A 25,385-nucleotide genomic window follows, 5' to 3' on the forward strand; every position below is an offset into this window, starting at 1 on the left:
ATTAGGCTAGGTTATATGCCTTACTCCTGCTTTAGTTTCAGTTGTTAAGTTGTTTGTTTGTTTGTTTGTGACTGTCATGTAGCCAAAAGTTGTGGGCTATGCATAGTGGCACTTCATATAAGTTTATATTCATACAAGTTGAAAACCTGATGTTTAAAAATTTATAAGAAAACATAATAATAATTCTGAAAGTACTGATTATGACTTTCAATGTTAATACATTTGTGAGTGAGTCTCCATTCAGTGTTTTTGTTTGATGCGCGCACCGGGGGGGGGGGGGGGTTATGGGTGTGCACGTAGATATTCGAATATATTCGAATGCATTTCATGATATTCGAAATCCGTTCGAATTTGATTTTTCTCAAAAGTGACAGCCCTAATACATACATACATACCATACATACATACATGTATTTTTTTTATTCAGATTGTCTGTCATACAGAAAGGAGATTTAATTTAAATATACAACACACACAAGTCAAGTACAGTCATTTAATTTTTTTATGCTTGGTGTATACATAAAAATGCACATTATTTCTCTAGTTGTAAATTTTTTCTTGAAATGTAAAAAATTCTTCATGGTATCTGCATGTCTGAAGGAACACAATATAATTATGTGATGGTATGCTCTTGGCATTTTGTTGTAATGAGTTAAAACTCTTTTTTTTTGCCTGTGATCCCAGAGAAGATTGTTAGTGTCCTGCAGACAATAATTGTTCACCACACAAGTAAGCTTGTACTGCAGACTTACAGTATAATGTGCTTATCAGGCCTGTCTTCAACTGAACCTCACCCTGAAACATTCATGAAACTCTGTTTATCTATTAACACCTAACACTACACTGTTAAAAAATTCTGTTGAAATGACAGTATTACTGTCAGCTGTTTCCAAGTAACGTGCTGTAGATTTAAATGTATGTTATTTACTGGCAACAGTTTGTTCAAAGTTAAATGAACATTAAACATTAACAAGTCTTTATCTTTACAGAATAAAACTATAAAATAACAGCCTCATGCAAAGCATTATGGGAACCAAAATAGGAAGGAAACAACAGAAAAAGGTTCATGAGGATTTATGGTTCCCAAAATGCTTTTCACGAGGCTGTTATTTTATAGTTTTATTCTGTAAAGATAAAGACTTGTTAATGTTTAATGTTCATTTAACTTTGAACAAACTGTTGCCAGTAAATAACATACATTTAAATCTACATAAGTTACTGGCAAACAGCTGCATAACTTTGTAGCGGATTTCAACCAGCACCACAAATGACACACCGACTCCAAGCTCTTTGGTGAACCACGTCTGACTCTCTCCAGTCACATGTAGAACTGAGAGACTCTATAATAAAGTCCATTTGACAAAAAGTCTCTTTGGTCACTCATTACATTTCTAACACAAATATACATAAACAAAAATAGTCAATTTCATTCAGTTATGTGATCGTATAGTGGTTTAGTGATTTACATACCTGCAGTTTAATAAACAAAAGACACGGGATTATACACACACATCCTCTCACCAATAGGGCTGTCAACGAATATTCTAAATTCGAATATATATTCGAATAGTTAAAAAAAAAACGAATTTCGAATATGAAAATTAATATTCGAATAAATTATTTTTTTTTAAAGCCCGCGGTAGTAGAGGCGTGGCTGTCTGCTTTGTAAGTGGGCGCACTAATGCGCCTGGTTCAGGGACAGGTCACAGTAGTCACACTGACGCGTCTTGCATGGAAGATGGCAGCAAGTCGACCGCAGCAGAGAAAGCGATTTAACCCCCAAAAATCTAAAAAGCTATGTCTGGAAGTACTTTGGATTTTGGTCGGTAGGAGGTTAAATTGTTGAGCTGCGAGATAAAGTTGTTAGCATACCATTCGACCACGTTAGCAACATGATGTCACATCTCGAAAATGTGCACCCAAATGAGCATGGCATCTTGTACACACTGCATATTTTACGGGACTGACAATCGCATTCTACAACCGCATTAACTCCTGCAAACTGCAGTGACAACCGCGTTTACAGAAACTTTGCATAGCCTACATAACCGAAATGAACAACTAGTTAATAAAGTGTTTAAACGTGCATCATGGACATGACAGGTCTCTCTTCTGAAGAAATAAATTATTACAAGGGGGAAAAGTCTTCTGTATGCGCGGTACAGAGAATGACAGAGGCACACGCGTTTGCTGACTAGTGTTGCCAGATCTTGCACTAAAAAAACAGCGAACAAGAAAAATCCAATAATAAATTGAAATAAATCCAAACACTTAACCTCAAAGATCATAATATTGGGACTGGCACCTTCACATTTTAACAACACCAAAAACTTGATCGCTTCATGAGCCAAAAGCCATAAACGGTTAAGCGCTAAAATGGTATGCGAGTACAAAAAAGACGAGGACCTGGCAACACTGCAAGAGCGCGCGCAGCCTCACAAATGGGTACAATACACAACGTCACGACGGAGGTTTATTGCAAAACATAATGCTGTTAAACTATTTTCATCAAAGCTGTGAGTGATAAGCATGTGAGACGGCAGACCGTTGCTATGGTTATCTCCGTGTCAATCATCATATTTTCACATTTAAATGCAGTTGTCACTCCTGAAAGTTTGCAGTGTGTACGAGACCACAATGTGTGGAACTCCAGCTAAACAGTCACGTCTTAACACTTTGCATCGGCCGCCACAAGCTATTTGTCTGCAACACAACAAGAGGTCATAACGGAGAAATTCATTTCGTTCATTTGTAAGGACATGAGACTGATCAGTGTCGTGGATGGAGCAGGCTTCAGGGAGTTTTGTCATGCAATGTAACCGAGGTACCATATCATTTTGATGTCTCTTGATTTACTTGTTTTGTGTATGTAATATACGTTGTCAAATATGTTTAAACACTACATATATAAGTAGTTATTTCTCTTTATATTAATTTGTCCTGTTATTGACGTAATGCGTCGTTAAACGTCGTTAACGTCGTTGAAAAAATGGGCAACCAGATATTCGAATAGTTCGAATATTCGTGGGTTTTTTAGGGAGAATATTCGAACGTCATTTTTGAGCAATTTTGACAGCCCTACTCACCAACAGTCTATCTGAAGGATGTGAGACAAAACAAATTAATCCGTGTCCTCCATTAACACAGTGACTGCAAACTCAATCTGGGTCTCAGTTGACTTAATATACACAAAATACGATTTAAATAAAAATTACACACATTCAACTTAAATTAAATAGACAACATATCACTTCTACAGAGTCAATCCACCAAAATGTTGTATTTAAAACTGATATTAAAAGGAAAAACTCGCACTCTAAATTAGCGTGTGGGCGGCAACATCAAACAAACAGATTAAAGGCAGTTTCAAGGCCGTTTCACATGGTACACGGCAACCGCGAGTGTTTAGTTCTTTTTCAATGGGAGACGTGCGGACAGCGGCAAAACGGGGGCGGTTACAGAGGTGATGCGGAGTTGGTCCACATGCCTTGCTCGTGCACCCAAAATCCTATTCCTTCTCTGGACATGGTACTTCATGACAGGCGCCGTTGAGGATAAACATATTTGCACTAAATGCTGCACAAAACGCTTCCAATACAAGAGAAAAGCTGAAGCCGCGTGGCGATTTTGCCGCTTACCGCGTACCGTGTGAAACGGCCATCACACGGTACGCAGCAACCGCGAGTGTTTAGTTCTTTTTCAATAGGAGACGTGCGGAAAGCGGCAAAACGGGGGCGGTTACAGAGGTGAAGCGGAGTTGGTCCACACGCCTTGCTCTTGCACCCAAAATCCTATTCCTTCTCCGGACATGGTACTTTATGACAGGCGCCATTGAAGATAAACATATTTGCACTAAATGCTGCACAAAACGCTTCCAATACAAGAGAAAAGCTGAAGCCGCGCGGCGATTTTGCCGCTTACCGCGTACCATGTGAAACGGCCATAAGGCCACTCGTTTTTAAAACTTGATAAATGCATCTGATTCTTCACAGAAAACCAAATATATGCACTCAATCCATCTTTTTAACACTTTTAACATTGATACTGACTCATATTTTTAACCATTTTTACATTTTTATCCATCATTATATAGAGATGCATAAACACCAACCTGACTCTCTCCAGTCACATGTAGAACTGAGAGAGTCGGACGCGACAGCGCCACTAAGTGACGTCACTCCAACTTAAACTACTTATTTTTTACAAAGTACATTTTTTCCTTGTATAATATAAAAAATGAAGAATGAAAATAAGATGGATGGATAAGAAAAACGTATGAAATTACAAAAATAATTAAATATCTTCAAATTAAAAGACACTAAAGTTTGCTGGAACACAAAACTCAGAACATTACAACTACAGTTAATTTTTTAACAGTGTGATAATAAACCAGTGGTTTAAAATCTCTCATACTCCCAGGGTTTAACATGATGACTGGTGGCTCTATAACGCACACATAATTTGCTAGTCAAAAATTTTTTGAGTAACATGTCATGTAATAATGATTGGTCAAGAATAGAATATGTGTAACATATATCATTTATACAATCATTCCTTGTACTACTGCAAATTCAGAAATGCAGACACCCACCATGCTCTCAGTGACCACATTTTTTCCTTTCAAGAACCGTTCATCTGCAGGAATAAAGCTGTGCTGCTGATAGATGCCAGTGCTCTCCTCATTGCCAGTCAACTTCTCTGGCAGCTAACATTATGAGTTTGGACACTTCTAGCATATGATTATGCTTAAATCAACTACACTTCTTATGAACAATATATTTATGTTTTATTTTCACCTGTTACTTTTTTGTCCACTCAAGTTGCTGCTTTTAAAATGTACCCCCAAATAAAAAAAACTTTAAATTTAAGTTACATTTAAAGTTAAATGTATTAAAATCATTCATCTGCTAAATATTTATTATATAGCTTACTTAGTAACCTACAAATTGTCTTTTAAAAGTTAAGATTTGTGTTATTTTTAAAAATTACATAAAAAATACATAGAAAGTAGAAACACATGAACATTAATGGGGATTGAACCCAGGTCGCTGAATGCGCTGTTGAGAGCACTGACCACTAGGCTATCATTTCTGACGTTGTTTCAGGCTTTCATGTGATCGTTTTAAAATAAGACAATATATTTTAATTTAGTTGCTGTATGAAAGTATTTAATCCATAAGGACTTTCCAGATAATTTATAGTAGTAAATTTTTCATACATTTTTATAACAAATTACCGCTTTCTCTTTATCTTTGATCGATTTGATCCACGCTTGACTTCTAGGGCTGCTCAAGAATAGCGTGCACGCGCAATTATCTTGACTAGGGAAATCTGGATCAAATTAGTTGGATTGCGTAAACTTCATTTACATTTTTTGAAACCGCTTTAGCCTCGCATCATTTGTTGGGTTAATTCAAGTCGAGTTTGTAACTTTAGTCCTCGCCTTTCCAAGCGAGTTTTATGAAATAGTCCTCTGGCACTCTCACAGCAGTTTGTCATTAAGGATCTTTAGAAACTTTGGGCAAAAATGAACTGCTGTGTACTTGGGAGGCACAAAGATCTATGAATCTCAACAATGGTGACAAAGAAATGTTTAAAAAGTTCATTATTTATCCATACCATGGTGCATGCTGGGAGTCCTAAATGAGATTTGTAATTTGTTAATAACCAGCATGCATTGCAGCATGAAGTTTTTCTTTAATTGTCACCATTGTTGAGATTCATTCTCTGATTCTTGATACTTGTGCATCCTAAATAGATAGTGGATAATCTTTGTCCATATTTTCTAAGAATCCTTAATGAATAACTGCTGGATCCTATTTTGACAGGAGCAAAAAAAATTTGATATGTGAGTAAAAGAATTAATTTTTTGGTAATCTCTACCATTATTTATCAACCACCAAAGAATTGCACTACTAACTTTACATTACTATCACAAATGTATTTTATACACTCAATGGATTTTAATGTAAACAGAGAAAAACTAGCAAACAAGATGTCAAGGGTCAAGAGTCCAGCTAAAACAAACACTGATCACCATAATGCTGACTTAAACTAAAACAAAACATCAACATCTAAGCCCAATGAGTGAATTGTGTTTTCTACAGAAATATTTTTACAGAACATTGAGAAATAATTTTTTTTAACAGTTTTAAAATAATAAAATGCAATTTATCTCTATCATTTTACATAACAAGCAAAAAATTTAAATATAGAAAACAGTTGTTTTAAAACATGACATTGTCATAACGTTCAGACAACCAAGAAACATTCCTAAAACATAAACACTGGACACTTTATATGTTGGTAGAAAACATTTTTGGGAGCATTGGAAACATTCAAGTAACATTCTTAGAACTTTTCACTGTTAGTTCAGAGCATGTTTGAACCGTTTCCTGAATTAACACACTAACAAGCTGATGAACTGAATCAGGTTTTTCATGAATCAGGGCCGGCATGTTTCATTTTCTTTAAAGATCGGATTGGGACCCATAGATACCTTCGCCTTGGGCCCCCAATTTGCTAAATCCTCAACTGTGAGTAACATACTTATGCCGCAATAGCTAGCCTGTCTGTAACCAAGCTGATTTAAACCACATCACTGTGTTACACTTGCATAACATGTGAACGGCCCCTACGCTAATAGGATTTTGTTTCTCTCTCCCTGTCTCGTCCTCGACCCCGAGGACAATGAGACAAACAGACCCAGTTCCGGTAAAACTGGACTGGCCGTCCTTCTACGTGATACCCAGCTGATGCCTGACCAACAACCACCGGCAGAGCCCGCTTAATCTCCTTATCTGTTTTACATGTGTATATATACATATATATACATACATACATATATACATAAAAAAGCAGAGGATCTGTTCTTTCATTTGGTATATTGTATGTTTATATATTTAAAGAAAAAAATTCTCGGGAAGGCATTAAACTTATGTGAAAATCATGAAAAACGCTGGCGCTGGCTGGCAACTTTTAAAAAAAAAATGCTGCCGGCGAAAGAGTAAAAGTAACATTGAATCTGAAGGCTGGTGTATACCTTTTTTCCATGTCCGGCTCGCGCGCGCCCGTGCAGCTTTCCAAGTATACTCCCCACGGCTACACGCGGATGGCCGCGTTTGACAATATACGCAATAGAAATGATTTCTTATTCAAATTATTAGTCTAACAGGCTGTCAGGGCAGCCTGGTTTGGCAACATTTACAGTGCATTGAGAAACTGACGCGGCCGCCTCCGAGTTTTGGACGGGAGGGGCTCACAGCACTCGCAGGTCTAACTGCAGAGTGATCCGTGCTTTCGAGTCTCCAAACACCACAAAAGTCTCAAAAACACCAGTAAAAGTCGCTGGATTTGTCGCTTTTGACAAAAAAAGTTATGTTTGTGTTATAATCAGTGCTTGAAATGGGGGAAAAAGGTGGCGGTACTCTCTTTGTATTGTCAAATCATGACATTTTTACAGTGAAAAACAAAACATGGAGATATTGCTGTTGGAACAACAATTTATTGTTATTAATTAACAATATAAATGTATTTAAACATGTTTGTGTGAGCGTGGCTGCGTGCGTATTCTTTCCAAAGACAACATTTTCTTTTTAGAAGTTGGTCATTAATAAACTTAATAGTCTTGGAATTTGTTAAGATTGTGTACAACAATTGCATCTAGATGTTAAACAACCAAGAAAACAGCCCTGATCTTGTCTTTTCAGACATATTTTGATATGGTTACGACAGCAAACATAGTAAATAACTTCATAAGAAGCAGGCCTAAACTTGGGTTTTACAGTTCAAATCACTTACATTTTAGACAAAATACTGACTGTTTTGGTCAATTTTAGCAGTGAAAATAGATCTGATGATTTCAAACAAAAAATCACAGCATAGCGCGTCTCACAGCAACACTCAATCGTGGTTTGAATGATTCAGTGATTTGAACGAATCGGTTGAGTCAAAGATTAAATGACCCATTCACAAACATCTGTCTCATTCTTGATGAATCGGCTGTTTGAACGAATCGCTTGAAGAACGACTCAATGACTCATTTAATAAAACCGCTTATCACCTGTATTTCCGTGCTCACCAGTCCAAACACATTAAAAAAAAAAAATTCAGTAGTTATGTATATACAAAATGATAACTTTTGATTACAGTAGTTTAGTGATAAAAAATTATTTTTTTTCAGATTAAATTTTTTGCCTCCCATCCTGTAGACACTCGCGGCCCCCCACGATAGTGTCGGCGCCCCCTCTAGGGGGGCGGGCCCCACTGGTTGAGAACCACTGTTCTAAGTTGTTGTCTTTGTAAAAACATCAATTTTAAAAAAGTTTTAAAAAAAACTGTCATAGCTTATGTAAAAGAAAAATCATTTTTTTTAGTTTTTATCTAAAGGCTTTATTTGTTTTTAGTTTTTCTATTAGAATTAATAAAATAATCAAAATAAATAAAGAAAAAAATTTGGTGTTTATAAATCTAATTTTTTTACGCATTGGGGAATTTCTTTTCAACACACAGCCAGAAATCAAGAATCTGCACATGAATCACAATCATCGTGACATAATTCATGTTGCAATGCATTCTGGGACCCACTGTAATATAAAACTCATGACTCCCATCATGCGTTGCAAGTAAAACATTTTTCATTTGATTTTATCTAAGCCAGTGGTTGGAAGTCAGTTGCAGTTTCTTTTAAGTGATTATGCTCATTAAAGTCTCTTCAATAATCAAATAATCATCACTCAAACTATAACTTAATTACAGCGGTGGAAAATCCATGTGCCATGAGTAAAAGTCCTCCCCAGTATTTTGTTCCAATCACTTGGATTTGCTAATTAGCACAGTTTCTCCACAGCAGGTTGGTTGTTGGTGTTTTAAGCCTTCAACAAAGCCTTCAGGGCAGCGCTGCCTGGAAGGCACTCCCCGTGCCCCGAGTGTTTCAGCACTGCTTAAAATGACATCCTAGCCCAAACCACAAATCTAAACCCAATCCCAAGCGACTAGAGTTCTCAACAGGCCTGAAAATTACGACCCGACCCGGCCTGTGGCTTTTAAAGCCCGGACCTGATGTAACCCGACACATCAACGTGAATTATCTGTCCGAACCCCGCCCGCCGCCACCGACCCCCCCTGCCTTTTTTTCTCATACACGTAGGCTATTATCATGACCAGCAGATGGGAAATTCATAAATAAACTTTACATATAGGCTATATAAATATGCCTAAAAATCACAAAATAATAAATAAAAAGAACTCAAACATGTACCCAGCCAGCGGCTTCTCCTCCTGTAGTAGCAAGCAACGGTGAATTCACCTTCGGCAAGTTTACTTTTCTCCATCTCTTCTTCTCCAGGCAACAGGCATGCAAGCAGTGATAGCAATAAGCTCCGGGGCGGACCCGTTGAGAACTCTAATGTGCCATGAGTAAAAGTCCTCCCCAGTATTTTGTTTCAATCACTTGGATTTGCTAATTAGCACAGTTTTTCCACAGCAGGTTGGTTGTTGGTGTTTTAAGCCTTCAACAAAGCCTTCAGGGCAGCGCTGCCTGGAAGGCACTCCCCGTGCACCAAGTGTTTCAGCACTGCTTAAAATGACATCCTAGCCCAAACCACAAATCTAAGCCCAATCCCAAGCGAAGCGATAATGGTTTGAAAAAAGGAAAAAAATTGAGTAACCAATAGACCTTTCTCACAACTTCCGTATTTATGACCGGAAATACCCAATCGTCGCGGAAATCTACTTCCTCCGCAGTCAAGGCAATGTAAAAAGCCGTATCTGTTCCATCAATTCCCTGTTGATGGTGAAGTTAGACAGAAGTGGATTCAGGCTATCCGGGGAGACTTATAATGTGTCGTTTTAGTTAACAGTTCAGTAACAGTTAGACTCACTCTCTACTTACCTAGAAATTTATGGACAAATTCTTCATGGAAAAAGTTTTCCTCCATTAGTCGTGTCACATCAGCAAATGTAATATTTGGCAAATCCGTTAACGAAGTAGTTTAGACTCTTTGATCCATTTTAAACTTGCCCGGGTTTATGTTTTTCTAGTGTGTTGACGCTTGACAGGAACTCCGCTTACACGACGATTACGTATTTCCGGTTTCTGTGAGAAAGGTCTATACGTGAAACTGGCATAAAAAAGAAAGTCATGCCACAGACACGTGAAAATGCAGAAACACGTAACTTAAACGCTCAAAACATTTCGAGCTGAATTCAAATACAGTCACATCGACGGGACGTGATGTCTCCGTTTCCTCCTTCAGGGAACGAGGGTTACATCCGTAACCGAGACGTTCCCTTTCAGTCGGTCACTACGACGTCACTTCGTGACCGACGAATTGGGAATCCCTATCAAAACGCCACTGAGGGCTGACCTCTTCCAGTGTCTGCGTAAAGCCCTCCAGTTCCACTTAAGGAGAAGGAGAATAGGTTTTAAGGCAGAAGGCCGGGCACTAGATGTTCCTTTAACCCCACAGTAGTGCCAGCGACTGGGAAGTGCCCTATTTGAGCGGTATAGGAACGCTGCGGAAGCCACCGCCCCATTAAGGGCTATTGGTGGGCGAAAGTCAACCGTAGTTGAGGTATAAATGACAGCAGTGGCTGTGTAAGCAAAGCAGTGCTCTGCTGAGGGAAACGTGGGCTAGTAGGATTAACCCCACGGAAAAATAGGGAAAAAAAGGAACCCGGTGGGACGCAATGTGGAGCCTGAGCCAGACACGTAGGTTCGCGAGGATACAGCTAGTGAAAGGCTGACAGCCAGTGCTCCGCAACAAAGGCTGCCAAGGCAGCGGAGGAAGAGCAATTCAAACCATTACGCATTTTTGCTCTGATGGCCTTCCATACTGAAACTCAATTTAGAGCACCAGTCGGAGGCTGCAAGCCGACTTGCGAGTCTGCTCTCCGTGCTCTCCCTGGTGAGGAAAAAACACGAGAGGATACAGTCACATTCCTATCAACCATATCTGCCCTACTCACCTGACCAACAGTGAGCTCAAACTGCTTCGCTGCAGAAGCTGCCTTGAAGGCTCCGTTGAGGCCTTAAAAACCAACGAGCACTTTCATTGGTAATTTTTTGTGAACCAATCATATTTCTTTCTGCCTTGAGAACATGTTTGGGTAAGTAAAACTCCTATCTACGTGTGGCATTTGACTGTTAAATGACTGTTTTGAAACATATATGGTACTTACATAGCCTCTAGACCTCAGTTATCATTAAAAAGCCATAACATTTTGATTTGTGACCTTCAATTATTTTATGTTTTTATTGAACAGATGATCTCTCTGCTGACCCCTGCGACAACTACACTGTTCTGGATGATCCAAGAAGAGCAACCAGCTATAATTCCTCCACCTCCATGTGTGACAACTCTGTCAGTTGGGTTGGCTGGTATCGGCTTTACCTTAATGGCCAGAGTGTTCGAATGCCAGAATCATGTGTTCTGAACTTGAGGTGTGGTACTAATACTGCACTGTGGCTAAGAGGAGGACACCCAAAACCGGAGGATGGAGTAGTCACCAGAGATGTTTGTGGTTACTCTTCCTATTACTGCTGCTATTTACAGTCATATCCCATTAGAGTCAAAGCCTGCACAGGTGGTTATTATGTCTATGAGTTTGTTACACCAACTAGATCCAATAGTGCATACTGTGCAGGTAATTATATTTCAGCCTGTCTATTTGTACCTTTCATATTTAATCTAAGATATTTGTGTCTTTGTTGATTAACTAGAAATTCAAACTTTTCAGATGTTAGCAGTGTTAACTCCATCAACACAACAATCATTTTAACAGGTACAGTAATGTAAAGTGTTGTCGATGGTGTGTAAGGGTTACTGGGAGTTTAATGAATAAATGCATTCTGAACAGGTTTAACATATTTTTTTGCTAATTGCTCACCAGATAATGTAGTTTGTGGTTTTCCAAAGTTACTATAGACCTTTTGCAAGTAGACATCACAGTTACATCACTGCAAGCTGCGCGCACAATGTGGTGGTAGAAAAACAGTGTTTTCATAAAATATTATCTTTCTACAGACCCCTGCAACAACTACACTGTGCTGAACGATTCAAGAAGATCCACCAACTACTATTCTTCCTCCTCCATGTGTGACACCTCTGTCAGTTGGGTCGGCTGGTATCGACTTTACCTTAATGGCCGGAGCACTCGAATGCCAGAATCATGTGTTACAATGAATAGATGTGGGACTAATGTCCCACTGTGGTTAAGTGGTGGACACCCAAAACCTGAGGATGGAGTGGTCACCAGAGATGTTTGTGGTCACTGGAACAATGAATGCTGCTATTATGAGTCATATCCCATTAGGGTGAAAGCCTGCACAGGTGGTTATTATGTCTATGAGTTTGTTAGACCAACTTACAACTGCTCTGCATATTGTGCAGGTAATTCAACTTTATTAAACCTAAAAGTCCATGATATGTATACATTTTTCAAGATATTCCAGGGATGTAGTCGAATACAAGTCGAGTCTGTGTCATCACAGTAAATTCTGCTGTTTTAATTGAAATAATTTATTTCACCTGCAGTTGTGTTAAATAAACATTAAAGGAACAGTATGTAGGATTGTGGCCAAAACTGGTATTGCAATCACAAAACGTCACGGTTACGTATGTAACCCTCGTTCCCTGAAGGAGGGAACGGAGACGTCACGTCGTGACCGACGAATTGGGAACTCGCTTAGAGAGACCAATCTGCTTCGTATACAACTAAAACGCCAATGAACTTGGCATTGAGATATTTACATAATGCTGGCGCCGCTCCGCCAGGTGCCTTTATAAGCAGCAGGTGCAAATATGGAAATTAGCTTCTTTTCGCTGAGAAAGTCGGGAAAAAGTGACCGGTCGATAAACAGCAGGGAGCAGCCCTGTGGCGACGGGACGTGATGTCTCCGTTTCCTCCTTCAGGGAACGAGGGTTACATCCGTAACCGAGACGTTCCCTTTCAGTCGGTCACTACGACGTCACTTCGTGACCGACGAATTGGGAATCCCTATCAAAACGCCACTGAGGGCTGACCTCTTCCAGTGTCTGCGTAAAGCCCCCCGGTTCCACTTAAGGAGAAGGAGAATAGATTTTAAGGCAGAAGGCCGGGCACTAGATGTTCCTTTAACCCCACAGTAGTGCCAGCGACTGGGAAGTGCCCTATTTGAGCGGTATAGGAACGCTGCGGAAGCCACCGCCCCATTAAGGGCTATTGGTGGGCGAAAGTCAACCGTAGTTGAGGTATAAATGACAGCAGTGGCTGTGTAAGCAAAGCAGTGCTCTGCTGAGGGAAACATGGGCTAGTAGGATTAACCCCACAGAAAAATAGGAAAAAAAAGGAACCCGGTGGGACGCAATGTGGAGCCCGAGCCAGACACGTAGGTTCGCGAGGATACAGCTAGTGAAAGGCTGACAGCCAGTGCTCCGCAACAAAGGCTGCCAAGGCAGCGGAGGAAGAGCAATTCAAACCATTACGCATTTTTTCTCTGATGGCCTTCCATACTGAAACTCAATTTAGAGCACCAGTCGGAGGCTGCAAGCCGACTTGCGAGTCTGCTCTCCGTGCTCTCCCTGGTGAGGAAAAAACACGAGAGGATACAGGCTCGATACGAACACTGTAAAATCTAATGAACGTATTAGGTGTCGCCCAACCAGGTGCTCTGCAGATGTCTGTTAGCGAGGAACCACAAGCGATAGCCCAAAATGAGGCAACACTCCGTGTGGAGTGCACTCTCAAATTGAAGGGGCAAGAATACCCTGCAGATTATAAGCCAGGGCGATAGTAGCAACTATCCAAAGAGACATCCTCTGCTTAGTGACAGCTTTCCCTCTCTGCTGACCACCTTAACAAACAAAGAGCTGGTCTGAGGTCCTGAGGCTTTGCGTGTGAGCCACATAGAGTCGCAGTGCGCGTACGGGGCACAACAAAGCCATGGTTGGGTCTGCCTCCTCCGGGGGCAGCGCTTGCAAGCTCACCACCTGATCTCTGAAGGGAGTGGTGGGAACTTTGGGCACGTAGCCTGGTCTGGGTCTCAGTGAGACAGCAGGACCAAACTAAAGGCACGAATCGTCAACAGAGAATGCATTTAAATCCCCTACTCTCTTCATGGAGGCCAATGCTAGCAGGGTCAGAGTTTTCATTGATAAAAACCTCAGACTCGCAGACTGCAAAGGCTCAAATGGGGGACCTGTAGGCTTCAGCACCATGGACAGGTCTCAGGAGGAAAGAGGGAGGGCGTGAGGGGTTTAGCCTGCGAGCGCCTCTTAAAATGCAATAATCAAATCATGCTGGCCAACTGATCTGCCGTTGATAAGTTAGTGATGAGAAGAAATAGAGGCGATATCAACTTTAATGGCGGAGGGACAGCCTACCATCCAACCTATGTAGAAGATATAAAAGCACAATGTTAATGGGCATTCTCTGGGGTCCTCGCGTTGCAAAGAGCACCGGGGGATGAAAAAGGTTTCATAAAGCGCGTAAGATCTATCTACGCACGACCGAGCTTCTTCCAAATTAGCTGGACCGTCTGGGGGTGGAGTCGCCATTCGCCGGGGCGCGCAGCTCGGGAAAGCGCGTCTGCCGCTGTATTGAGCGTACCCGGGATGTAATGGCATGAAAGGGACCTCAGATGCTTCTGACTCCAAAGGAGGAGATGACGAGCGAGATGCGACAGGTGACGAGAGCGCAAAACCGCCTTAACGGTAAATAACGCAACAGTCGCAATCTTGTCGGTGTCGGCTAATACATCCTTCCCTCGCATCTCCATAGCGGAGCGTACAAGTCCCAGATATACAGCGCATCATCGTCTCCTGAAGAGTGATCCTCTGCCAATCCGGGTCGCCCGTCACTGGCCACTTAAACCCCCAATTTCACGGGAAGCGGCTAAGCGGGCGGGGCGAGCTGCTGACGACCGGTTCCCCTGCGCTGCCGAGATGGGGTCCGAGGAGGGGAACGGAGGTGGCCGCCGCAGGACGCCGACGGCAAGAGGCAAACTGAGGAGCCGGCGTGGTGGACCAAGGGCAGCTCTCTTTCGCCGGGGCATGACCTAGGAGATCGCCTCAGTCTGCGCAGCGGAGCTGTACAACTCCACGGGCTCGCCGAAGAGGCCGGTCTGTGAGACAGGAGCATTCAAGAAGTTGTTCTCGTCTGCGTCCGTCATGTCAGCCAGACACAGCCAAAGGTGGCGATCTTGAACCACTGTGGTGGACATCGCACGACTGAAGGTCGCGGCCTCCCTCGTAAATCCTTGTCTTTGAACCTGCAGCAACGTTATTGCGTGCAGGGCTGAAGCCGCCTCTCTGCATGCCTGATGGGCAGCGCCCGTAACCGGACGACTTTCTACAAACACGGGAGGGAAGGGTTGGGTGGTCCCTCCAGGAACGCAGCTGCATTGCAACCCCCCGCTCCACTGAAGGGGTCCCCGCCCTTAGCGGCTCCGTTGGTGAGGGAGGTGAGGGGTGAAAGCTGAACGGCCGAGACGGCCGCAAATCACGTCAGCTCTTCGTGCCATCGGGAAAGAAAGGCACAGGAGGAGAGGACCGAGAGGCCCGAACAGCTCCGAAAGTACCAATCATGTGTGCAGTACGGTTTGGGCGGAGAAGGGTTAACCTCTCCAACTCTACCGTTTCCGCCGCTCGAGCGGGCACGGCCGCCATCTCCGGGACGACTCCGCCTCGGAGGAAAAAATGGACACCCCTCTGATGCTGCAGAAGTGACGGGACCAAAAGGAGGTCCAATGGATTCGGCAGAAATCGTAGAACACGACTCTGCAGTCTCCACCGGAGCCTCAACAGGCTGAGGATGAGAAGGCCGGTAGGTGGAGGACGTATCCTCCGTCCTACTCAGCGTAGTGATGCGAAGAGCGTCCTGCGAGCGCTTGACAGCCGCACCATGGCGGCGTCAGCACTGCAAAGGCGCGGACAGCATTCCCGTAGAAACGTCAGTCGTCTCCGCAATCCAAGAGGGTTATGCTCTCACAGAGAGAACAAAAACTCTCCACGAACGCAGCCTCGGAGTGCTTGATGCCTAAGCACGAGGACAGCGCTCGTGACGTCACTGGAACCCTCGCATCCAAGATCGCACGGATGAAAAGCAATCCTGAAAAGGACTCTGATCTCCGAATATACGAGAGAGTGGCTGTCTTTAAAAAGACACAGAGCTCTCACGTATCACTCTTTAGGGAAATCACTCTTTAGGTGCTCAGCTGATGATGCGCACAGGGAGAGGCAACGCACACACAAAACTCAAAACAAAAAATATGCAGAGCAGTGGAATACTGCAAGCGTCCGCTGTGTTAGTACTGCTTTTCAATCAACTTCAGCAACCGTTCCCAGAAGAGCAAGTAGCTTCTCAGTAGCAGATAATGCCGGCTTTCGAAGCGAAAAAGCTAATTTCCATATTTGCACCTGCTGCTTATAAAGGCACCTGGCAGGGCGGCGCCAGCATTTTGCAAATATCTCAATGCCAAGTTCATTGGCGTTTTAGTAGTATACGAAGCAGATTTGTCTCTCTAAGCGAGTTCCCAATTCGTCTGTCACGACGTGACGTCGTAGTGACCGACTGAAAGGGAACTGGTATTGCAATCACAAAACATTTAAGTGATGATTTTTTGATTATTGAAGACACCTGATAATGAGCAGAATCACTGAAGGAAACAGAAACATAAGAACTACAACTGATTTTCAGCACACTTCCTTAGATAAAATCAACTCAAAAGACATTAAATCTCTCTTATTACCAAACAGGCTGTTCTTATTTCTGTTTTCTTTCTACATTCGTCTAATTAAAAAATAACAGAGTTTAAAATGTTTATGTTTTTTGAAAATGTTTGGTCACCATTATTGTGATCAGCATTTCCTTTAGTTGGAAAGTTTGACTCTTTGTTCTCTGAGTTGTTGTCTTTCTCTGCAAAAATTGTGTGGTTTTAGAAATATAAAGCTATCATGGCTTGTGTAAAAGAAAAATCCTTTGTTCATTTTGTCTCTTCTAAAAAAAGTTTATTTGTTTAAAAAAATGTATTCGAATGAATAAAAATCATCAGAAGAATGAAAAATCTGGTGTTTATAAGTTTCATTGTTTAAGGAAATATTTTTAACGCATAGCCAGATATCAAGATTCGGCACATGAATCGCAATCATGGTGACATAATTCATGTTGCTTTACATAAGCTATAATAGCTTTTTATTTCTAACTTTCTTTGCAACCATTGATGTGTTTTTTTACAAAGTCAACAACTTATACCAAAAAGTCAAACTGAGAAAACATTGTTTTTGTTCAATAGAAAATCTCTCTGCTGACCCCTGCAACAACTACACTGTGCTGGACAATTCAATCAGAGCCACCAACTATTATTCCTCCCCCTCTATGTGTGACAGAGGTGTCAGCTGGGTCGGCTGGTATCGGCTTTACCTTAATGGCCAGGGTGTTCGAATGCCAGAAACATGTGTTAAAACAAGAACATGTAGAACTGATATACCACTGTGGCTAAGTGGAGGGCATCCACAACCTGAGGATGGAGTGGTCACCAGATATGTTTGTGGTTATTCAAGCGGTTACTGCTGCTATTATGAGTCATATCCCATTAGAGTCAAAGCCTGCACAGGTGGTTATTATGTATATGAGTTTGTTAGGCCAACTGTATGCAATTCTGCATACTGTGCAGGTAATTTCTTTATGTCTGTAATTCTTGTGTTCCAATTCTTGTGATTGTTGTGTCTATGTTCATTAATTTCATTTAATCAATCACTTTCAGATGTTGACAGCATAAACAAAAGCTACATAATTGTCAAACCAGCGATCACCACATCTGGTAATGTAAAGTACTGCATCTACCTTTGACTTATAGTCTGGATTCACCACAACAGCCAATCAATTTTTAGCATTTACTTTAACATCTTTTCTTCCATTTGTACATCTGATTAGATACACATGTCTTTGTTCAGTAATTTAAATTCATCAAACCTTTCAGATGTCAAGAGCATCATTACCACTAATACAACTGTCATACCAGCTATCACCACAACTGGTAATGTAAAGTGCTGTTTCCTCCATTAATTCATACACTGTAAAATAAACTCATAAACTCAATGTTAAGTAAACTCAAACATTTCCTTTACTTAAAGGAACAGTATGTAGGATTGTGGCCAAAACATATTGCAATCACAAAACTTGTGGCCAAAACTGGTACTGCAATCACTGGTGGCCAATACACAAAATGACAACATAAACATCAGTTGAGGGCTGCAACTCCACTTTTTAAATGACAATATCCTAGCCAGAGACTGTTGTCAGTGATATAAGTATTTGAAATGAAAATTATTTCTTAATGTCTAGTGACATATCAGGGCCATTTTATGATTAATCGACATTATCTTTTCGTCCATTTGTACATCTGATTAGATACACATGTCTTTGTTCAATAATTTAAATTCATCAAACCTTTCAGATGTCAAGAGCATCATTACCACTAATACAACTGTCATACCAGCTATCACCACAACTGGTAATGTAAAGTGCTGTTTCCTCCATTAATTCATACACTGTAAAATAAACTCATAAACTCAATGTTAAGTAAACTCAAACATTTCCTTTACTTAAAGGAACAGTATGTAGGATTGTGGCCAAAACATATTGCAATCACAAAACATGTGGCCAAAACTGGTACTGCAATCACACAACTGGTGGCCAATACACAAAATGACAACATAAACATCAGTTGAGGGCTGCAACTCCACTTTTTAAATGACAATATCCTAGCCAGATACTGTTGTCAGTGATATAAGTATTTGAAATGAAAATTATTTCTATACGTCTAGTGACATATCAGGGCCATTTTATGATTAATCGAAATAAATTTCTTACATTCTGTTCCCTAAAAAACTTAAAAGTATGTGGATACTGTATACAATACATTCTCCATAGCCTTTAGGAACACTTCAATCTGCCTATGAAACGCAACAGTGGTGATTCCCATCATGCATTGTAACATTACAACATTTTTCAATTTTCTTACCATTTACTGTCACCATTGTTGAGATTTGTATCCAAAGTGTTGATGTCGCTCTGAAACAAAAAAAATCAACTAGAGAACAAATGCTTTACTAAAGAAAACAGTAATCACCATAATGGTGACTTCAAATGAATCTAAAACAAACAAAAACTGGAGATTTAATGTGATAAATTTGGTGGAAAATATAAATTTGACTTGTGATTACATCCATTTACCATTTAACATATAGTGTCACTCTTATACATTTTAGTTCTTTATTCTTATTTAATCATTTCATATTTAAATGTTAGGCAGAATAACATAAAAACAACCAAGCTTAGATGACATCATAGACAATTCTCCTTCCTCAAGCAACAAACAAGCTAAAAGCAATAACACTGTTGCAATGTTAAAAGAGCAGAATCAAAAAAACCTGACTAAAGGGAACACTATCACCATAGTGGTGATTTCAAAGGAATCTAAAACAAACACAAACTGTAGATTGAATGTGATTAATGTTGTGGTAAATATCCATTTGACTTACACGTCACGTCAGAAAGAAGATTTGTCTACTAAATCACATGTGTGGATGCTGGAATAGTTGAGCATTTGTATCTTGTTCTGACAGCAGTGGTTTAGAAGTTAAACATCATCCATGTTAGAAAATAACTCTGCAAGCAAGTTGTAATTTTAGGTTTCAAACAGAGAAGGTGATAGAGAGGCAAAAGTGAAAGATTGCAGCAGGGGTTATTGCACCCATAATGCAACTTGTTATAAAAAGAAAACAGGTAAAACGCCTGTAAAACAGAAATACGGAAAATTCCTTCATATTTACACAGTACTTTGTTCGTTTTTTTACGGATTTGTTTTAGAGTGTATGAGCACCTCACCACATAAGTAGGGCTTCAGACTTTATCAGAATGATCCTCATCGAAAACGGGTCGCTGAATGCGCTGTTGAGTTATTTGAGAGCCCTGACCACTAGGCTCTCATTTCCGACGAGATACGGTACAGTTTCAGGCTGTGATTTGATCATAAATTGTAGATTTTAATTTAGCTGCTGCATGAAAGCATTTAATCCATAAGGACTTTCCAGCCTTTTTATATGGTTTTGTTTATTGCAGCAGTATTATCATTTTTAGTCAGTAGTACATTTATCATACATTTCTATCACAAATCACCGCTCTCTCTTTTACTTAGATCGATTTGATCAACGCTTGACCTCTATGGCTGCTCAAGAATAGCGTGCACACGCTTTTATCTTGACTTCTTGAGTCTCTTTCAAATTAGTAGGACTCTGTAAACCTCAACTAGCCGTTATGAAACTGATTTAAGCATGACTGATACATTTGGTAAATTCAAGTCAGGTTTTTAACTTTAATTCTCGCTTTTCCAAGAGAGTTTTATGGAACAGCCCTCAGGGGCCCGTTTCAATAAGGAGGTTCAACCAACTGTGAGTTAAAACTTGAACTCTGAGGCTTAGTCCACACGGACACGGGTATATTTATAACCGGAGTTTTCCCTAAAAAAAATCCCGTCCACACATGCTCGGTTTAAATTAAATATCCAGCCACACGATAAAGCAAAAGCACGCTTTCAAGCGCTGTCAAGAGCATGCCACACCAGCAGGCGGGGATATAACCCAAATCGTGTTCTGCATTATAGTGAGTTAACTGAGCATCTATCTGAATAGATGTTAGAAGCCCTGTTAGCACAGTTATTATTAGCAAGATACGTCCGCTGTCATTGCACAGAATCATCAACAAAGCAGTCAGCGGCGCACAATCTTGACGTCAAACACAGTGGATAACGGCGCACACTCTGACGTCGCAAGGCAAAACCCCCGGTTTTACTCTCTACACGACACCACTGTAACCGGGGTTTCTTAAAAAGCTCACCCTGGCCGGGGTTTTCAAATTTGCTCGGTTTCAGTGCCCTGATACTGCGGTTTTGTGTGGACAACGGCCAAACCGCGTGAAAAAACTCACGGTTATAAAAATACCCGTGTTCGTGTGGACTAGGCCTGAGTTGATTTACCCTGAGATTGGAAACACTGAGTTTTCGGTTTCAGAACAGCTAATCTGAGTAAGTCAATCAACTCTGAGTAGACTGACTCTGAGTTAAGCGCATGCACAGCCACTATGAAAAGCTATCATCAATTGAGCTCTGATATTAGGATTTACCATGGCAACAGCACGTAAAAAAGAGGTCTAAATCAGTGTACAGCAACTACGAGCATATATTTTAAAGAAAAGAGTTGTTGCTGGAAATTGCTATGCGTAAATTTTTTTTTTATCAAGGTTAAAATATCAAATGTGGACTGAACGTTATTATATTCATTTTCATGTAGATGCAATCCCATGGACAAAAAGATGACAGCACCTCAGCTAAAAATTTAATTTGGCATAATACTTGGGCAAAAAGGCTACAAACTTTACAAATGTTTGTCATGAATAAAACAGAAATACATCAAGCTGGTATTCGAACTTAGATCGCCGACAGTACGTCTGCCCAAACCACTGCGCACAGCACTACCCACTAGACCAGCGGTAATGATAAGGGGATGCATAAGAAATGTAAAGGCAACTGTTCAAATGTAAGAGTACGACCACATAGGACCTATTAGGGTGATATTACTCACATAAGGATATTTATATATCTAAAATGACTGCAAAAAATAATACCACTCACATAAATGCACGTAGACATGACAAAAATCCACTTGGGGGCTCAAAATCCTCTTGCGACATAAATGTAACTTTCTACAAATGAATGCAACATCATCATCTACAGGATCCTCTTTAAAAGCACATGAGATTTTAGTCACTTAGACGGTCTCTGCACCTAAGTATATCAAATTGGCTTAACTAGTCATTTCAATATACTGTTTAATTTATTGTTTAAATGTAAGTGTAATTTATAAAATATATAAAGCACTAAGGTAAAATGATTTGCACTGGAAATTTGATTATAACTTAAAGACAGTTAAAAAATATTTTACAGTGTACGTAATAAAAATGTGCCCAATGAATGAATGTACTAAAGCAACTAACAAGAATAAACACCGCAACTCCTTTAAAAATGGGGAGGAGACCACAAGAAACTCTGAGTTTACAGTTTTTTTCTATTGCTAAACGACAGTGGGCACAACTGCAGTCACATGTGCAAAACTCTAACTACAGTCTGCACAGCAGCAGTTCATGTGGACCAAACTCTAGTTCGTTTTTCATTGGTTAAACACAGTTTTCAAAACTTTACACACTTATTCCATGACTTTAACCACAACCTGCACAACACTGTGGATTTTTGTTAACTTTGTTCAAATGCTAACACACTGCTGTCAAAACTGTGAACCACACATTCAAAACAGAATTGATTTCAGCCTTGTGCCTTTCAAACACTGCTGATTGCAATTCATATGAATATAAATTCCAATTTCATTTATATATTTCATTTATATATAATATTACTTTTTATATAAATATGATAGGTAGAGCTTAGAAAGACAAATTTTGGAAATGGAACAAGGAAGACGGGTTCGTGGAGGGAGAAGGGTGGCAGGTAGTGGCCTCATGCTAGAGAAAGGCAGGATTAGCTCCTCAAGTATTTGTTTGAATTACAGTATGTACTTTTAGTTTCTACCTTTTTTCCTCATTACTATAATTCCATAAACTACTACAGACTATTGAAGCAAACTGCAAATTTTCATTTACCTTAAAGAATTGTTCTGGTCAAAAAATTTCAATAAATCATGTGATAAATCAATCAATAAATACATCATTATTTGAAGAAAATATTACTTTGTATGAAGTCGCAGAATTTCTGTATTGGTGTTTGATGTTAGTCTTTTTCCTCTCAGTGTGTTGTGAGTGACAGTGTGTGTTATCTCAGTGAGGGTTGTGTTTAGTGTTTGGCTGCACTGAGCTGTTTTGAGTCATGTGTTAAGAGTTGTGCTCAGGTGACTTTTGGTATTGCAGGTTGTAGTTAGAGTTTTGCACATGTAGCTCCAGTTGTGCCCACTGACGTTTAGCAATCGAAAAAAACTGTAAAGGATAAAACCTGCTCCCAACCAGGTTAGGTTCACAGAGTAAGTTACCCTGGAAAAAGACTTGGCTTGACTTACCCCGCTGTCCCAGGTTTAACCTACCTCCCATTTTGAAACGGAAAACTCTGAGTTTCCCTCATTTCAGGGTTAACAAACTTAGAGTTTTCACTTAACCACCTTTCTGAAATGGGCCCTAGCAATGATGGAAGTAAATAAACAGCGACTTTTGTTGCAGTTTGAGTTAAATCACTTCTCAACTTGGCCCATCTTTGTTCTCACAGAGCTACGCATTTTATGATATGGCAGTGCAAGTTGTTTTCAGTTTGGACAGCTCTTAAAAATGTTTTAGTTTAGGATTTGTCTAATCCCTGTACGGGAAACCGCCTGACTGGTGTTATATTTTTAACACTAGTCTTTTTTAACACCAATCTTGGTCTGGATTATATAAACACCAAATTGTGTTGATTTAACACTGGCAGTGTTAATTTAACACTGGGGATTTTGCTGTGTGTGTGTGTGTGTGTGTGTGTGTGTGTGTGTGTGTGTGTGTGTGTGTGTGTGTGTGTGTGTGTGTGTGTGTGTGTGTGTGTGTGCCTGGTAATTATCACGTTGTGGGGACCAATTGTCCCCACAAAGACCAGTGTTTTTGTGACCTTGTGGGGACATTTTGATGTCCCCATGAGGAAACAAGCTTATAAATCAAACAAGATGATGTTTATTGAAAATCTAAGGTACAAGAAAGGTTTTTGTGATGGTTGGGGTTAGGGAATGGGGCAGGTAAGGGGAATAGAATATACAGTTTGTATGGTATAAAATGCATTACGTCTATGGAATGTCCCCACAAAACATGGAAACCAGAATGTGTGTGTGTGTGTGTGTGTGTGTGTGTGTGTGTGTGTGTGTGTGTGTGTGTGTGTGTGTGTGTGTGTTTGTGCGTGCGTGCGTGCGTGTGTGTGTGCGTGCGTGTGTGTGTGTGTGTGCGTGAGTGCGTGTGTGCGTAAGTGCGTGTCAATAGTATGCTGTTTTGTTATAATAATAATATATATTTCATTGTGACATTAAGATATTATTAGGTTTACAGGTTTGTGTTTTTTTGTCATATTTAAAATATAATTATATTCTAATCCTGTTCTGAATTTATTTGTTTTAATTATTTAAATAATAATAAAACAGCAATAATAATTATAAATCAGAGAATTATAAAATCAGTATGAGCATGTTTACCAGTGATGTGAAAACTCTCATAACAGTTTTTTTAAACAAATGTATGGTAATTCGATGTATGAATAGTTTTTAGTCAATAACTAAAACCAAACCCCTCGAAACCTGTGAATATTTTCTTCCCCAAACAACAAGAATGAAGTGAGTGAACATGCATGTATTATTGTTTATATTTGTATGCTGTGTGTAGGCGTTTAGCTGTTAAAGCTAAAGCTACTTACCTCTAATGTTCTAGAGAGGTTAAACACAGCAATATAAACAAAAGCTGCATGCTCTCCTCACGTCGTTTTTGTAAAAAATAATAAGTAGCATACCACTTCAGTCAATTCCGACTCGAGTAGATCCTCCCTGTACTGTGACGTGCAGTAGAAAGAGCGTTCGCTGGCGTTGCGTGAGCAAGGGATTATCCCAGAAGAGACTGTCCGGTGAAAGGTCATTAGGTCATAATGTGACTCATTTTATTTACGGCTAAATTATTTTTGATTCATTTTACTAATAGTAAGATTGCGCAGGCCTTCACAAAAGGGCATTAAATTATAAAAAATACCTTGACAAAAAGGGCACTTTGGTCATCCAGGGGTAAAAGGGCAGGTGCTTAGGCCTGCTGTGCAATCCATGTAACACAATGAAAGTTTATAATTAACAGAACTGATATCTTTCTCATGTTCAAAATTTTCTTTGATTTGTTACAAGACTTTAATTTATTATTATGTTCATTCATTGTTTCAGGTATAAATTTAACACAGCTTTCAAATTGCACGGTAAGTTGACAGATTTTTTAACAAGATTCTGTCAATATAAAGAGCAGCACAAATACATTAAAAATGATAATGTGCTCTGTTTATTTGCTTTCATTGATTTTTGTACTCTGTATAAAACCAAGCCACCAATAAACTTTATGATGTTTTTAATATGGGGAAACATTATTACCCAGATAGCATGCAACCATTGAAACAAAGTTTAAAAACAGTTGATTTGTCAATGTTAATTGCTTTGAATCAGTATTAGGTTTGCACCCTCCATTAATATTGAAAAATATTGAAATTTCAACAAACCACCATTATTGTGATCAGTGTTTGCTTTAGTTGGGTCCTTGACTCTTGGCATTCACTAAGTTAAATCTTTCTTTTCTTTATTTTA

General features: G+C 40.0%; 1 protein-coding gene across 1 annotated transcript; it reads left to right on the plus strand.

The window, feature by feature from the left end:
* The first annotated feature begins 10,234 nt into the window (after window positions 1-10,234).
* On the plus strand, window positions 10,235-17,829 carry LOC135718356 (uncharacterized). The gene is made up of 6 exons (XM_073816115.1): window positions 10,235-10,265; window positions 11,266-11,646; window positions 11,740-11,784; window positions 12,027-12,392; window positions 17,273-17,653; window positions 17,744-17,829. The coding sequence occupies exons 1-6, from the start codon at window positions 10,235-10,237 to the stop codon at window positions 17,827-17,829; spliced, it is 1,290 nt and encodes a 429-aa protein (XP_073672216.1).
* Window positions 17,830-25,385: the final 7,556 nt, after the last annotated feature.

Source organism: Paramisgurnus dabryanus, chromosome 10, assembly GCF_030506205.2.
Source record: "Paramisgurnus dabryanus chromosome 10, PD_genome_1.1, whole genome shotgun sequence".
NCBI lineage: Eukaryota > Metazoa > Chordata > Actinopteri > Cypriniformes > Cobitidae > Paramisgurnus > Paramisgurnus dabryanus.